At 34.1% G+C, this 16,721-nt stretch overlaps 1 protein-coding gene across 2 annotated transcripts in view; it reads right to left on the bottom strand.

Moving 5' to 3' along the window:
• CUL2 (cullin 2) overlaps positions 1-16,721 on the bottom strand; it is a 100,456-nt gene that overhangs the window by 40,744 nt on the left and 42,991 nt on the right. For both annotated transcript variants that reach the window (XM_052000529.1, XM_052000530.1), the window contains 2 exons: positions 367-463; positions 157-267 (listed from right to left, as the gene is read on the bottom strand). In XM_052000529.1, the coding sequence (XP_051856489.1) occupies positions 157-267; positions 367-463 (208 nt within the window). The remainder of the gene's footprint in view (positions 1-156; positions 268-366; positions 464-16,721) is intronic.

Raw genomic sequence — 16,721 nt, forward strand, 5'->3', positions numbered from 1 at the left:
GTAGGTCTGTGCTATGTGAAACAAGTTCAAACTCTGAGTAACAGTAAACTAGAACATTTATTTTCAGAAACAAAAAGTATAATTCAAAATGTGGCATTTGTAGTAATCATTTATTATATAAATGTATCTTCAATAGAACATATTTTTAATTCTTACCTTTTCCATATATTGTGAACAGTTTGATTCTTGTAACAAATTTGAAGCTTCTTGTTTATAATACTCCCCTGTTTCAGTCAGAAAAGACAACTCAAAAATTTCCTGATAAAACTAAATAGAATAATGAAAAAAATATTAGCAAAAACAAGAATAATGTTTTTAATTAAAGTTTTCATAATTTTTTTAAAAAAGGAATGAGTTGTCTTTTACCTTTAAGGGGAATTTTTTCTTATACTGTTCAACATGAACAAAGGAGTTAATAACCCCATGGATTACTTTTTGATTTGGGTCTTCCCCACAGCGATCACTAAAATAAGCAACAGCATAAAAAATTCATGAGAATTCAAGTAAATTAAAAAAAAAACCATAACAAAGTCTATGGCTGCCTGTGATACTTTTTAAATTTAATTACTAAAATAAGCATCAAATGCTGTGTATTAATGTTCATCCTACAGTTAAACCTTTCTATATTAAACATAGCTCCATTAACATCAAGTTGTTTAAACATAATTTTGCTAAAAGTTATAAAGGAAGAATCTAGACAAATAATGATGTTACAAGATTAGTTCATATGAATAACACTGACAAGTAACAAGGAATCCAATAATTGTTAAGAACTTTTAAAAATATCGTTGCTTAGTCACATGCATTATGTATCAACACAAATAAAGCAGGTTTAGTGTTTGCTCTAGGGATCATAGAATCATAGATTTATATTTGGAAGGAACCTTAGAGATCATCTAGTGCAACACTCTGATTTTATACATGAAGTACTGATGTCCAGGAACGTGAAAGTGATTTGCCCCCTCTCAAACAAGTCGAAGGGCTGGGATTCAAATTCAGGTCATTTGACTTCCCAAACGCACAGTTCCTTCCAGTCCACTAACATTCCCACACCAAAAATTAGAAAGGCAGGGGAATGAACTGGTTAGCATCACGACATCACTCCTCAGGATTGGTTATACTCTACATCATCAGTCTTCATTATGGTTGTTATTCCCTCTTTCCAGGAGTATAGGGCTGTTGAGCTATCTTGCCCTTTTCTACAGAGGTATAAAGGTAGAAATACCAAGACACTTGTTTGTTCTTCTATTGTAGAGGTTAATAAGAATTACAATTAAAATGTACTTCTTTACATTTATAAATTTTTATACAATAATTATAAGAGTTTAACCAATCAAGTAGAAATGTCAATGTCTCTTTTATAGAAATAAGAAGCAGGTTCTCTCATGGTTAGGAGTAATTAAGGAACATTATTGGACTGTAGCTCAGGATTCTGTAATCCAGATCCAGTGTTAGAATACTTTCTGGTCAAAATAACATTAGCTGAAATCTACTGTATCTTTGCTTAAATGTTTAATATTAGTCCAGGATGCTTTGTATTTTTCTCCTTTGTAGGAATTGCCATATCTTTATACTGGGTTTGACTAAAAATCACATTACTTTAATTCCTTAACAGAACTTCATTAGCTTTACCTTATTTTCTTTTTAAGCTTGTTTTGGCAAATTTAAACAAAATCTTCTCTTTTATTTACTAAACTCAGAACATAAGTGAAATGAAGCACTGAAAAAACTACCGACACTATTATTGGAACATGGGAGAAGTAATAGTTAACAATCAACATATGAAATAAATAACAATAGTCTAGAAATGATTTCAACTAGTAAAACCTATATGTGCTTCTTTTTTTTTTTCTTTTTTTTTGGCTGAAGCAATTGGGGTTAAATGACTTGTCCAGGGCCACAAAGCTAGGAAGTGTTAAGTGTCTGAAGTCAGATTTAAACTTAGGTCCTCCTGACTTCAGGGTTGGTGCTCTACCCACTGTGGCACCTACCTGCCCCTATATGTGCTTATTTTTAATGGTAATTGCAACTTGTGAATAGTAATACCACACCCTTAAACTGATTAGTTTAATTTTGCTATTTGAGATAAGAACTCTTTAAACTAGAATTTCACATTGTTTTGAGTTTTAATTACAGATAGGATGTCTAAATCGTCATGAAGCCAACAGTTCACTATTCAAGAAGAATTTGGCAAATGCTGCCGTCTGAGAAATGCTACAGGTGAATGCTTGTCCCTAGGGAAAAAATGAGGGGGCAACCTTGCTGTGGCTGGCCTAAGGTAGGATCTTATTGCTTCATTTTTGCCATGGGTGTTACTTTCTTCTGGACAGAAAATTTTTCCACCTGATTAATTCTGAGCCTGGTCAGATACTCTGAAAAAGGTGGAGCTTTGTTATATGACTGGCTATTAAAATGACTTATGCTTGGAATCAAATAGAGCTAAGGGAGTTTTTTTCTGTTATTGTATATGTCAGGTCAGTTTGTGCCCTTGAGGGAACAGTCTTTACACTGTTATAATACTCTTTTTTTTTTCTTTTCACAGAAAACTTCCAGAAACAACTGCAACTTGTAGATTTGCTCAGGGAAAAAAAAAACAAACCCTCACTATGAGATTAATACTGAAACATTTAAATGATTAGAAAGATAATATACTCCTAAGGAGAGAACTGAACAAAATAATGAGATACAAAAATTTCCTAAATTGAATAGCAGATTTTGAGAAAGCAATAGGATTATACTATTCTCTCTAAGAACTAGAATATATACACAAGTATACTGAAAAGATTAGTATAATTTTCTTATTGATCTTATTTATTAAATAATTGCTTTTGTCTTGCATTTGCTTAAGTCATAGCTATTCCTTTCTTAATTTGTTTCAGAATTAAACTGGTCTATAATAAGCTTAAAAACCTAGCCCTCCTGCCTCAAGGAATTTAAATGACTTTGGGAAATGTGTGCGAATGCAAGGGAATCAGGTCTGAAATCTTTATGCCACCAAGCTATTCTTCAAGGATGTCTGATTTGTGGTCCAAATAGCTAGCCCACTTTTTGCATCTAGATTCAGATGAGCACTTTTTAGTCTCATGAGTGAAGAAAGGGTATGGGGTCCTTGTTAGTCCCCATTACCAAACTTCCAACCAATCATGTTGCACCCTGCCCCTTAGATCTATAACCAATTATATTCCCTTGAATCTTATGATGTTATCTACCCTGTTCTTTAAAACTTTAAAACTTATAAAAGGGGAATTGTCCTTTTGTTTGAGGTCTTTGGCATAAAATGAGGCAAGCCATTGACCCTTTATTGACAGATAGCACATCCCTATTAACAAATGTTAACTGGGTTGGAAGGCCTCAATTTATCCTCTTGTTAAATGCAATTATGGCAATATGATTGGCTTCCAAATGTTTCTCAAAGGAATGAATATGTTTTAGTAATAAGTTGTCACAGTAGCATTAAGGATTTTACAAATAAAACTACATTAACAATTGTAAAGAATGACTGCACATGTATCATCTATATCAAGCTGCTTGCCTTTTCAATGAGGAAGTAGGGAGAGAGAGAATTTTGAACTCTAAATGTGAAGGGGAAAAAAAGAATGGTAAAATTGCTTTTACGTGCAATTGGGGAAAATATAATATTAAAATTATAAAAGAAATAATTGAAAGTGAAACTACATTCCCATTTTATAATATCTATTTGATAATTTTAAAAAATAGAAGAATTCATTTTACAAGGCAGGCTCTCATGATTTTTTCTTTTTTTCTTTTTCTTTTTCTTTTTTTTTTTTTTGAGATTTTTTTTTTTTTTTTAACAGGTTCAGGGTAATTTAGATAAAGAAAGAAATGAGAGTGGTATACAAAAACTGAAATTCTCCAAAGTTTCAGATTTGGAGAATCAAATTTAGGAAGTTGTTCTAAATTATATTAAGTTTTGTTACCACCAGATTTCAGCAGAATTAACTAAGAATTTCTACAAGTAACTTGGAACCATAGAAGCAGAACCACCTTCAGAGCTGTAAATGAATGAAGGTTTAAGAGAAGATATTTTCAAGAGGTAGATATTTTCACATGGGATAAAATGGGCAGATTAAATGGGTACTAGAAGTAGGTTACTTGGGATAGAAGGATACTTGATATTATTTAATATTAATGAACATCATTATATTGTTTTGGCCTTTTGTTTAATGGTGTATATGTTTGTTGAATATTCTTGGTTACGTTGGTGGCATATAAATCTCCCCTCTCAAAATTAATCTATTGTTAACCCTCTAAGAGGTTTGATCTGTAGCCTTAATTTATTTATAGAATGTATTTAAAGGTTTATCATTTTAGGTGATAGCATTATTATTGTTCTTAAGCTTTTTTAGTTATTGTACTAAGCTATGGAGAGAATGCTTTCCAGTGGTCTTTTCTTGCTATGTATTGTTGATACAAACACATTAAAAATCTTATAAATTTGTCTTATACATAAGGGCAGCAGTAGGCAACATCAAAGATGGAGGGAGAAATTAAGACAACTGTGTGAACCAACTGACTTCATCTTATAAAAGGAACTCCATTTTGAAATTTAAGTTTCATTTCTCTTCAAATTCCACCTGCTTGCTAAAACTGGTAACTGAGTGACATCCTGTTTTCAGAAAAACCTTCATCTTCCTCTTAACTCAGAAAATCCCTAATGTTTACTTCAATTAGAAATCAGATTACCTAATTTTGTATCCCAGTTTATACCTTGCAATTGTTATCTTTTAATGCTAAACATTTGTCTCCCCTATATTCAAGGTACAATGCCAACTGATGGACCCAGTCCCAATTTGTTATGCAATTGATTAATATGATACACTCAGAAGATTGAAACTTTGTTTCTTCAAGTTATTTCAGATTTTACCCATCATACATATGGATTATAAATCAAGGTAACAGGTCGATTTTTAGGGCATATATCATTGCAAAATTACTAAATTGTGAAATCTACAGTTTAAGAGTTTTATCTTGCATATTTGCAATTACATTTTTAAAAAAAAGAAATTCTGGTCTTTGAATTGGAAAAATATACTAAACTGAGAATTCTCTGACTATAAAAGACTGGTGATAAAGTATATACTTCCTTCTCTATGGAGACTTTAGGAATTAAATGAAGCATATGCTGTGAGAAAATTCAAAAATATTGGTTTGTTTTGCCTAACTTTATTTCTTTGGGACAAGGGTAGGTTCTCTTAGTGGGATACATTTTTTAAAGAGACAACAAAGGGGAAAAAAGTGAAATCAAATTTATAATTTTTTTGAAATTTTAAATCTATAGTCATCTATAAAAGTTTCACAATGACTATAGCATTTCAAACATTTGCTAAGTATATATTGAATTTTGTAAATTTACACCAGTGATTTCAGGGCTTACTTGTAATCTATTTCAATAATTTGAGCCTATATTAAAGAACAGGAATATTCTCATCTTCTAGGCTCAATGGAAGTAAAAAAAATTTCTCAAAATATTTGAATATAACATCAATATCTGACAGGATCACCCAGGCTTCTGAATAAAGTTATAGTATAACTTTAAATGAAAAAGTGACTTTCAGTTATAACAATTACCTTTTCCAATCTTTAGCACTCCAGTTTTGGTACTGTTTGCTCGAAACAACTATATTTTTCTTCACAGCTATTCTTTTTTTAAAACTAATTTCCTGATTGTTCTTGGAACTTCAAGATTATATTGCACTGAAGTGGAACAAGTATCTCTCCAGTTGCTAGTTGCTTCTGACTATTACTTATTTTCTGAGAGATAATTAGGTAGTTTCACTGTAATATTTTATCAGTTCTTGGCATTACACTTTCTTTTTGACTGCATCTTCCTCTGTACTTTGGTGTGACTAATCCCACTTGATACTGAGTTTGAATAATAATATTAAAAACTAACATTATATTGACTTTCCCAGGGTCATACAGTTAGGAAGTATCTGAGGCAGGATTTGACCTCAGGTCTTCCTAAGTTCAGCACTCTATTATGTACTATTTATTCTACATATTCTGTTCCTAATGATGCTTCAAACTCTTGAGTTCCTCACCATAGCTGACTCAATCTTAAACAGTTATTGAAGTGTGCTCATAATACTGACCCTAGAGTCAGGAGGACCTGAGTTTAAATCAGGGTTCAGATACTTAACACTGACCAGCTCTGTGATCCTGGGCAAGTCACTTAACCCCAATTGTCTCAAAACAAAAAACAAAAAAGATAGTTTTTCTATGTTATCTTAAAAATAATATCCATTCTCAGAAACCACATAATTTAAAACATAAGAAAAAGACTATAAAATGTGTTTATATTATACAATATCCAGCACTCATATCAAAGAGAATTAACTAAAGGTAGAGAACCCAGCTTAATCCAATTTCATCTAGTCAGGATCAGACATTCTGCGTCAGCCTAGTGTCAGTAGCAACACATTCACTGCTGTCACAAAATGAAGAAATATTGAAATTATTGTTTGTCTTGAGTACTTCTCATACCATTGTAAAGTGTGTGAAAGGAAGTAATGTTTAAGATTAGACTAGAAAAGCTAGAACCTTGCAAGTTGTAAAAAGCACCGAATTAGTTTGCATTTTATCATGGTGCCCCTGACAATTCTTGAATAGGTGAGTAAAACAGACATCTGTGATTTAGAAAGATTATTTTGACCACTATATGGAGAATAAACAAGAAAGACACTGGGAGCAGAAAGAACAATTAGAATATAATTGCAATAGTCCAAAGAATTGACAGGAATATGGAATGGTGAAGGAGGGGGAAGAGTCAAGGTTGACTCCAAGACTGTGAACCTAACTAACTAGAAAAATGATGGTACTCACAAGAAAAACAGAGAAGTTTGGAAAAAGGCTGGGTTAGATGACCAATCTAAGAAAAATGATCAAGAAGGCTCTAAGCTTAATCACAAAATAGAAAGATTCTTCTTTTTTAACTCTTTAATACAAATTGCACAAAAGCTGCCAGACCATATTTTTCAAGATCCCTTTGTTGGTCTATTCCTGTAAGAAGCCAAGTACACTCTAAATTGAAGCCCTCTTTTTAATTACTAAGACCATGCTTCCCCTCCAGAGTCTGTACAATAAGAACTATAAGCCTTCTCTAATTCTTGGAGCAGCAGGAAAGACATCTCAGTGTTTTTGTGGCTTACATGGGAATATTTATATGAAACTCCTACAATCTTGGGATATACTAAGGAATGCCTGAAAATACTGTTTAATAGGTCTTTCTAATTCCTTGGCCTTTGCAATTCATAGTTTGTTCAGGCCAAATGAATTACATTTAAAAGACTCTGAAAACTGTTTAGTACTCAAATAAGTAATATAATAAAATCAGAGGAATGAATGAATGATTTGGGCAGCTCTGCCATTAACAATGTGCAATCTTGGGCACAAATCATGGGCAAGTTCCTTCTCTTCCCTAAGCCTTCCTTTCTTTATCCATAAAATGAGGAAACTGTACTTATTTCTAAGCATTTTACCATCTCTAACTATGACAATCATTTCACCTTGCCCAGGTTTCCTTTTTCTCTCATTTGAAAAGTGGGATTATGTGCTTTGTACATGGTAAGCTTAATAAATGTTTCATTCATTCATTCCAGATGAAAATTTATTACAATGTCCCCTGGAGTCTTTTGAGTGACACAAACAGGAGTGCCATGAGAAAATGTTATCATAATAATTTTCCCCCTAAAATATTCAAAGTAAAATTATGTATTAAAGATACTTGATAAAATTTTTCACTATGAAAACAGGTTTAATTTCCTAGCTCTTCTAACACTGATTTGATTTATTCTGGAGTACCCCCACCTCCTTTATCTTTCCTATGTCATAGGAAATTCTATCTTCAGATTCCATTCAAAAACCAGCAGTGTTTTGTGGTCAAATGAGCTTGGGAAACCCTAGATTAGATGATCTTTGAGAACTCTCTGATCTTCAAAGTTCTATGATCCATATAAAAATTATCTAAATTATTAATTATAAGAGAAATACAAACTGAAAGAACTCTGAAATTTCACCTTATACCAGCAGATTGGCAAAGATGGTACTATGTTGCTCTGATATGATCATAATAATACTCAGGCTTTTTAGATAATCCTCTATTGTAAGCATTTCATTGTCTCTCTCCAAAAACTGTATTCTAGATATTTCCATAAATGTATTTGTAGATCACATGTTTGAAACTTTAAGTGTATTTTTCTCATGAGAATATTTTTATATTTCTACCATCCCACTATAGTAATTCCCTCAGAGTTTACCACAAGAATCTATTACTTATGATGTAGCTAAAAAATATACAATGAAAATTCTGGAAATACTACTATAACAGTTAACTGCACAAAACAAAACAAAATAACATTTAATAAGAGACGACAGTTTTAATATAATATGTTATTGAGGATTTCTGCAAGTCAATTTAATTCAATAAAGGATAAATAACAACATGGGTTTATTGTAAAAGATGTCATGGCCACAAAGAGAAAAATGAAAAAAAAAAAAAAAATTCCTATCCTCAACAAGATTATAGTCTACTGAGGGGAAACAAATTACATGGATAAGATCTCAAGATAATCAATAGAGAATACCTTATTTTAGAAATAAGAACACTGAGGCCTATGAGGCTAAGTACCTTGCCTAAAATCTTAGGGATAGTAAACAGAGAGGGGTTTTTAACCTAAGCCCTCTATCTCCAGAAGCAGACTACATAAGTGAGACAGGATAAGACAGTGACAAGAGCTCTTACTTTAGAAGCGAAAGAACTTTGTCCAAACCATGCCTCTCACAATTACTATTTGTTTCCCCTAAGTCACTTAACCTAAATCACTTTCCTTCAAGATAAATTAAAGGAACAGATGAGATATTATCTTTGGGATCTTCCATCCTTTAATATTCTCCTGGACTATTACGCTAGTCTTACCTGATTTGTTTCCCTTCTCAATTTCTACCTTAGAGTTAATCAATCCAGCTGTACAATATCCTCTATTCATGAATTCTTGCTTTCCTGTTCAACTGATGCTCATGTCTTGTCCAAGCCCAGTTCCAGATGATTCCCATCATGTGCTTCTTCTGCACATAATTTCATTTTATAAATAAGGAAATGAAAGCCTACAGAGATGAAATTACTATCCTAGTAAGAGACTGTAAGACTCATTTCAAACATATCCCATGTTGCTGGAGGAGTAGAAGGAAATCACACAATTGAGTCAATTGAACAAAAATCAGTATTATCTAATCTCAAATGAGCCACACCTCAGCAAAATAATTCTTTTCCTTCTACTTTAGATTATCTATTCCATTCCTCAAAGAGGCCATCCTAAATATTCTCTTTGTGAAAGCATCCCCTGTCTTCTCATTCAGCTAACATATGAATGTTCATGTTACTGGGAGAAAAAAAAAAAAGATTATTCTCCAAGAGCTCTCTCTTCTCTCTATCACAAAATTCTTTTAACATTATTCTCTTCTCTTTCACTCTAGTTTGTGATGAAGTGACATTACTCCCAAGGGAGTCTCTTCTACGCACAATCCTTGATACCATTCCCTCCTTCTTCCCTGCCAGAATGTCCCCACAATTGTTTATTCTTTAATCTTCAACCTCTCCCATCTACTGGTTCCTTTCCTGCTGCTTACAAGCACACTCTGTTCTTCTTTATTCTTAAAAGAAATCCCTTATCATCCCTTCATTGTATCCTTCTATATCTCTCCTCCCTTTCTCCTAGAAAAAGCTATTTATATCATCACATTCTCTTCTTTTCATCTAATTCCTCAATTCTTTGCAATGTGGATGCAAATATAATCACTCAACTGAAATTTCTCTGTGCAAATTACCTTACCTTCTTAATTGCCAAACCTAATATCTTTTTTTCATAATTGTCATCCTTCTTACCTCTCTCTACAGTATTTACCACTGATAACTCCCAAATATATTCTCTTCTCAGAGTTTTTGTGGCATTAATTCTCTTCTGGTTTTTCTCTCCTACTTCATTCTCATTCTCACTTTTGGTTCACTTTCCATATCATGGCTCCTAAAGATAAGCATATACCAAAGCTCTTTCCTGGGCTATTCTGTTCCTACACAGTATCTCATTTGGTGACCTTATTAGCTTATATATATATATATATATATAATTATCATCTCTTTGAAGACAATTTCCAATTCCTGTATACCAATCTCTATTCTCTCTTGAATTCAAATCTTGCTTCTTCAAAGAAAAAGGAAAGATTCAAAAGTAATATTACTTCTAGTTTCTACTGCATGGATTTTTATTGTACTGATTCTATAATATAATTGATTTAATGTTGCCTTAATTTTATAACTGAGTGTATAACAGTATTAATCTATATCTTCAAATTGAGTTTAGGGATTTGGCTTTTTCTATGAGTCAGCTTAATGTTAATTTAAAAGAAAAGTTGTTATGTCTCATGCCAGTATCACTTGGGATAACTTCCTGGATATTTATCCATGAATAAATGATCCATGGATATTTTGTTTGATAAGTCCCCAAAATTTACATCCTCAAAAAATATATATCTGTCCTTTCATGATTTTATGTAGTTGGAGTTTTTAATCTCTTTTAAGGAGACAGCAAGCCTATTTGTTGTGACCCCTTAGCAAAGACTACAAGATACAGGTGGGTCCCATAAAACAATTAACATTTATTAATTATTAGAGAACTTCACCTGAATCCCAACCAATTTTTTAGTATAGCCAAACCTAATGTTTCTGTCTCAATCCTCCAATTGTTTCTCCATACCCATCAAGATTCCGTCTTTATTGTTTCTCAATAAAGATGGTCTCCTCCTCTTGGGTTTTCTGGCTTTGCTGAGGCTGGTGGTCTGAGCTATTTTGTTAACAGGTTTTTTTTTAAAGCTTTTTATTTTTCAAAACATGTGCATGGATAATTCTGCAACAGAATATATTAGCCCTTGCAAAACCTTGTGTTCCAGTTTTTCCCCCCTTCTTCCACTTCCCTCCCCCATATGGCAAGTAGTTAAACATGGTAGAAATATAGTGTTAATAATTCTTTACATCATTAATAAACTGATCTTGCTTAGAGTCTATACATCAATTTATTGTTACGAAATTTACTTGAAATAGTTTGGAGGTGCCACCAAGATTGAGGGAGAGAGCCTAGTTTCTTAGGCACACTTATTGAAACTCCTTTTTTTTTTCTTTTGGGTCCTGATGGAACTTTCCATCTGAAGGGAAGGTTTTTCCCTAGGGAATTGCAGATTGAGACCTAGTTCTCTCCTGAAACCTAAATCTTCTCTGAGCTAGAAGGTAAGCATATGATTAGGGACAATTTTGTCTGTCTACATTTGTCTGGGGTGCTGTTTTGTGTTTAATGTGATAATTTGGAATAAAGTGGTACTAGAAAGCTTAGGTAAACCTCCTGGGGACAAAGCCTTAAAGGAATTCTTTTCCTCTGAACAAAGACCTCTAGTGAAGGTTGGAGGGTAATCAGAAAGTGTACACCATACTGATACGCTTCAGAGCCTAAAAATTGGGGAAGCACTCTCTTCCTAGATAGAGAATAGGCATAGGGAGTCTACCATTGACACTCTTCAGAGCCTGAAGAGTTGATGGAGTCATCTTCCTAGTCAGAGGGAGGATAAGTAAAACATAAAGCAAATTCATTTAAACCCCACTACTGTCTTAAAAAGTTATTTTTTTTAAATGTGGCAAACAGATTCTCTTTGAGGCTCCATTGCTAAGTTTTTCTGTTTAAATCAAGATGTTTTCTTCACCTCCTCAGCCTAGGGAGTATAGTATAGACTCTGCAAGATTTAACTGGGATTAGTAATATACTTGTCTTTTGGCTTTTGTTTCCTTTTTTTGTGAATTTCATTACTGGGATCTGACATTTGCTATATGACAACATTCCCTTTAATTCATTTAAAAAAAAGCTTTCAGCTTTTGCCCTAATACTGTCTTCTATTAACTCACAAGCTGGGTCTCCAAAGAAGAGGACGGAATATATTGGCAACCCTACAAGCATTGGTTCCCTGCTAAGGATTCCTGAACCCTTATTAAGATCTATAAACTGAGATCCAGGCCTGTAACTAGACTATTCACCTAAACCATGTGGCTTTGAAGGGAATTCCTAAAAAATTATTAAAGGTATTAATGAAGGGTATTCTTGAAGACTGTATTTCTATTAATGACTCCAGTATCTTAATTGGAAATTGGACTGGTAACGCAAGATCTTTTTTCTTTTATTTATTTATTTTTTTTGGTTATAATTGCTTTTTGTATATAAAATATATGCATGGGTAATTTTTCAACATTGACCCTTGTAAAAACTTCTGTTTCAACTTTTCCCCTCCTTCCCTCCACCCCCTCCCTTAGATGGCAGGCAGTCCCATTCATATTAAATGTTAAAGTATATGTTAAATATAATTTATGTATACATATTTATACTGTTATCTTGTTGCACAAGAAACATCAAATTTAGGAAGAAGGTAAAAATAACATGAGAAGAAAAAACAAAAATGCAAGCAAACAATAACAGAAAGAGTGGAAATGTTACGTACACAAAATCTTTTTAACTTCTCCCAACAGTACCTTAACTTGACAAGAAGTAAAATTCAGCCTTTAAGGAAGAAGCTAAGACTTTTATTGAAGCTTCAAACACCAGGAAAGGAAATCTCACATTCATTGTCCTGAGATTTATAGAGACACTTCACAAAAGTTCATTAGCCTTATATTTATTTATTTCTGTGTGTGTCTCATGAATTTTATTTTGGTCACATTTAAGAGTATAAATATTTATGTGTGTGCGCACACATGCACACACCCAATATATATATATGGAGAGGGAAAGCAAGAGAGTGCTAAAAACAGAAAAATTGTGTGCCAAAAGTATCTCCCTGAGAAGAATTCCCTAAAGCATTATACAAGAGGGTGCTCTCAAATGATCCAGGAACAACGAAAAACCAAGCAATTAGGTTTTGTGATATCTGAGTTATAATGGGGGAAAATTCAGATGATGAATCATTTTGGACACAATTTGGTAACTCTGATTTATTATAAGCTGAAAGATTTAAGGTCAGTCATATATATATATACACACACACACACACACACACACACACACATATATATATAAAATTTATGTGTGTGTGTGTATGAATATATATATATACAAAATTTATGTGTGTGTATGTGTTTGTGTATCAATCAGATAACAACCCAAAGCAGCTAGAATACTGCTCACTATGGAACAAATCAACTGAGGCTTTAAATCTAAGTCATCCGATGGAATCTGCCTCAACACCCCCAGGTGTCCTTCAACCTCCCTGTTTCACTACATTGCTTAGTCATTGTCGTCTTCTACTTCTTTACTTCTTCCTTCATCCTCACCCTAACTTTACATCCTGCCTTACCCCTTTCTTCTCCAATTCCTTTGTCCTCTTTTGCTCCTTTGTTCTTATCCTCAAAACTCTCTACTCTGCCTTGTCAGCTTCTCTCCTGTTTCTATTTCTTTCTCTGTCCCAGTGCAACCTCTCTCGGCTACCTCTCCTTCCAATTTTGCTCTGCCATTTTCAGTTGCTTATTCACTTTTCTTCCCCCTCTTTTGCTTTCTGCATCTCCATCCTACTCTCCACTTATTTCAAATGGAGGCAGTTTCCCTCTTCAAGAAACTATTTCCCATAGGGGCAATGCAGTTCTTCTTACACAACACAAGCCTTTTGGATACTCCTATCTCTCCATTTGGAGAAGTACCATAGGTTTTATAAGGATCTGGAAGTAGTTAGACATCTTTTCCAGGCCATATACAGAAGTTATAATCCAACGTGGGGAGGTGTAACTGATTTAATGTTAACTCTACTCGCCAGCCATCATAGAAACAACAAATTGGCTCCAGTGGAGGGGGAGATCCCACCCCAGGGGTCTCCCCAGTTGGCCTTTTTAAGACCTCAATGGAACTCCAATGATCATGATATCAGATTACAAGCTTGGCAATCTTTACTTAAGCGTGTGAATGATTGTGCAAAACATCCAAGAACTGGAATAAGTTCCAGGAGACAAAGCAAAAGGAGAATGAAGCCATCTAACGTTTTTTATGATAGACTGTACAAAAAGTGCTAAACAATAAATAATCATGAGATACATATATTATTAGCACACACTATTAATGAATCATATCCCCAAATAGTAAAGTATTTCCATAAAAGATGCTTTGCTTAATATGAAATAGTTATAGATCTGCTTAAAGGTACTACTATATTTGCTTATGAAGATAGAGAGCAAGAAAAATAGGAGAAAGAAAATCAATAAAGAGAAATTCAGGAAATAAGGAAGAAACAAAATGCTCCAGTGCAGGTGGCTTCAGATCAAACCATTCTTGCTCCTTTATAGGTTGTTTCAGAAACTCTTGTAAAAGTAGTGTTTACTGCGAAAAGAAGGGCCATATTGTCATAGACTATAGAAAGAAAAAATAGGACTTCCAACAATAAAAACTGGAATAACTCTAGAGGTTTCCAGAAAAATAATAATACATGAAGGTTTGGGGAGGGTGAAGAGATTGTGGATCTTGAAGGGTACTCTTATTTTTCTAGAACGTGATGTCCTGGCCCCAGTTACTCTGAGTCCATTCTCTTCCCAAAACAGTAAACCATGCGTCACTCTTAAGGTTAGGAACACATTTTATGATTGTTTATTTTTTTTTGATTTTTTTTATGATATGTTTATTTATGATTGCTATGTACTGAAGCCTCAAATTATAATAGTAAACCCAACTCCAATTCTGCTTTTATTAGGCTTTTATATGTTGAAACATAGGGTTTCAAGGAAGTCTCAGCATATTCCTAAATTGTTCTTTTCTCTTTATGGCTAAATCCCCTGGAATGAGATCTTCTATGAAAAATTAGGGCTACTATTTCCTGTTCCCCCAGTGGTACTCTGTCACTACAATTGCATAAGGATTCCCTCTTCTTGTTCCTAGTCCTTATTCAAAATAGTCAAAAGGCAATTGGGAAACATTTTTAGCATCTCTTCTGTTATGCCCAATTCTTCATAGGCCTCTTCATCTTGGGACATGGGTCTCCTAAAATCTGCTACCCTTATTATTATTAAAACCAAAGGAAGACCCCTACCATCTATCTCTCATTATCCCTTATTCTGGGAAGACACTGAGAGCATCTCACCTGTTAACACATTAAAAGATTATTCCTTATAAATTCCCATGCAATATGCCAATTCTTCCTATTAAAAAACCTAAGCTAGGCCCTGATAACAAACGTGTTCATCATTCTGTTCAGGACTTGCATACAATTAATGCTTATGTCATACTCAGACACAGTCTGCTACTATTATTTCCTCAATCTCTTGTGAGACAACCTGTTTTACCGTGGTGGATTTCTGCTCATCATTTTGTTCAATCCCCATACACTCAGATTCCCTGCATTTATTTGCCTTTACCTGGAAACATTCACAGTGAACATGGATTCATCTGCATCAATATTCAAGAGTATATAGAAAATCCTTTATTTTCTCAATTCTTTCTTTAAGATCTAGCTTCCATCATTTTTACAGTTCATACTTTGATCCTGTGTACAGATGATTTACTGGGGCACTGGATGCTGGGATTCCCCAGAAAGATAACCATCATTTACTGCTAGAGTTTCACCAGAGAGGCTTCAAAGTCTCTAAATTGAAAGTGCAATAGTGTCTTGCACAAGTGGACTATTTGGGGTTTATATTGGTTGCTAGGACTTCTGTTTCTCCTAAATTCATTCAGGCCCTCCAGCAATTCTCTACACCCACCACTAAGTGGCACTGAGAGGCATCCTTTAGCAGCTTGATACTTCAAACAGGGGATACCTTCATTCAGTGGGATTATCACATCCCCTGGTTCTTCCAGAACCACTGATGCTAGATCATCAACATATCTCAGCTCTGGCAGAGTTCAAAAGGCCCTGATAACTGCATCAGCATTGGGACTCCCAAGTTACAATAAGTCTTTTATTCTTTTTTTATTTTTCATAAGCAAAGGGGAGGGGATTAGTGGTTAGCTTCTGGTGTCCTAACTCAAGCCCTAGGATGCTATGGCTATTGGAGCACCACCCCTGCTTTTGAACCATAGCTGCCACTACTATTTTGGTGGAGAAGACCTGTGATTTGGTTTGGGGTTCCACTTTGATAGTGCAGTGTCCTCATGAAGTTGAGGCCCTCTTATTCTATCATTAGACTGAGGCATTCTTTGATCAGACTTGCCATATATAAAGTGACTTTGCTGAGTAATGAAAACATCATCTTCAAGCACTGTGCAGTCCTCAAACTTGCCACATTGTTCCCCAATTTACTAGTCTTTGGGGAACCATCATATAACTATTCCTCTCTAGTAGACAAGGCTGATTTCTAATACCCTTTTGGAGAACTTTGATTTTATTTTTTTTTTACTGATGCGTCCTCTTTTATGAGAAGGGATACTCATCATGCTGGCATTACTGTACTTTTTAAGTATGTCACTTTCTGAATGGCTTCTCTGCCCTCTAATCTCAGCACCTAAGAAGCTAAATATGGCCTTTTCCCAGGTATTTCATCTGACCAAGAGATAAAGGGCCACAACTTATATGGACTCAAAATATGCATTTGATGTTTGCCATGCTTTTGGGATGCTTGGTCTACAGAAGGGATTTTTTAACATCTGCTGGTAAGACTGTTGCAAATATAGAATTCATCAAAGATCTCTTATCTGCCC

This window comes from Antechinus flavipes, chromosome 5, assembly GCF_016432865.1.
Source record: "Antechinus flavipes isolate AdamAnt ecotype Samford, QLD, Australia chromosome 5, AdamAnt_v2, whole genome shotgun sequence".
In the NCBI taxonomy this organism is placed as follows: domain Eukaryota; kingdom Metazoa; phylum Chordata; class Mammalia; order Dasyuromorphia; family Dasyuridae; genus Antechinus; species Antechinus flavipes.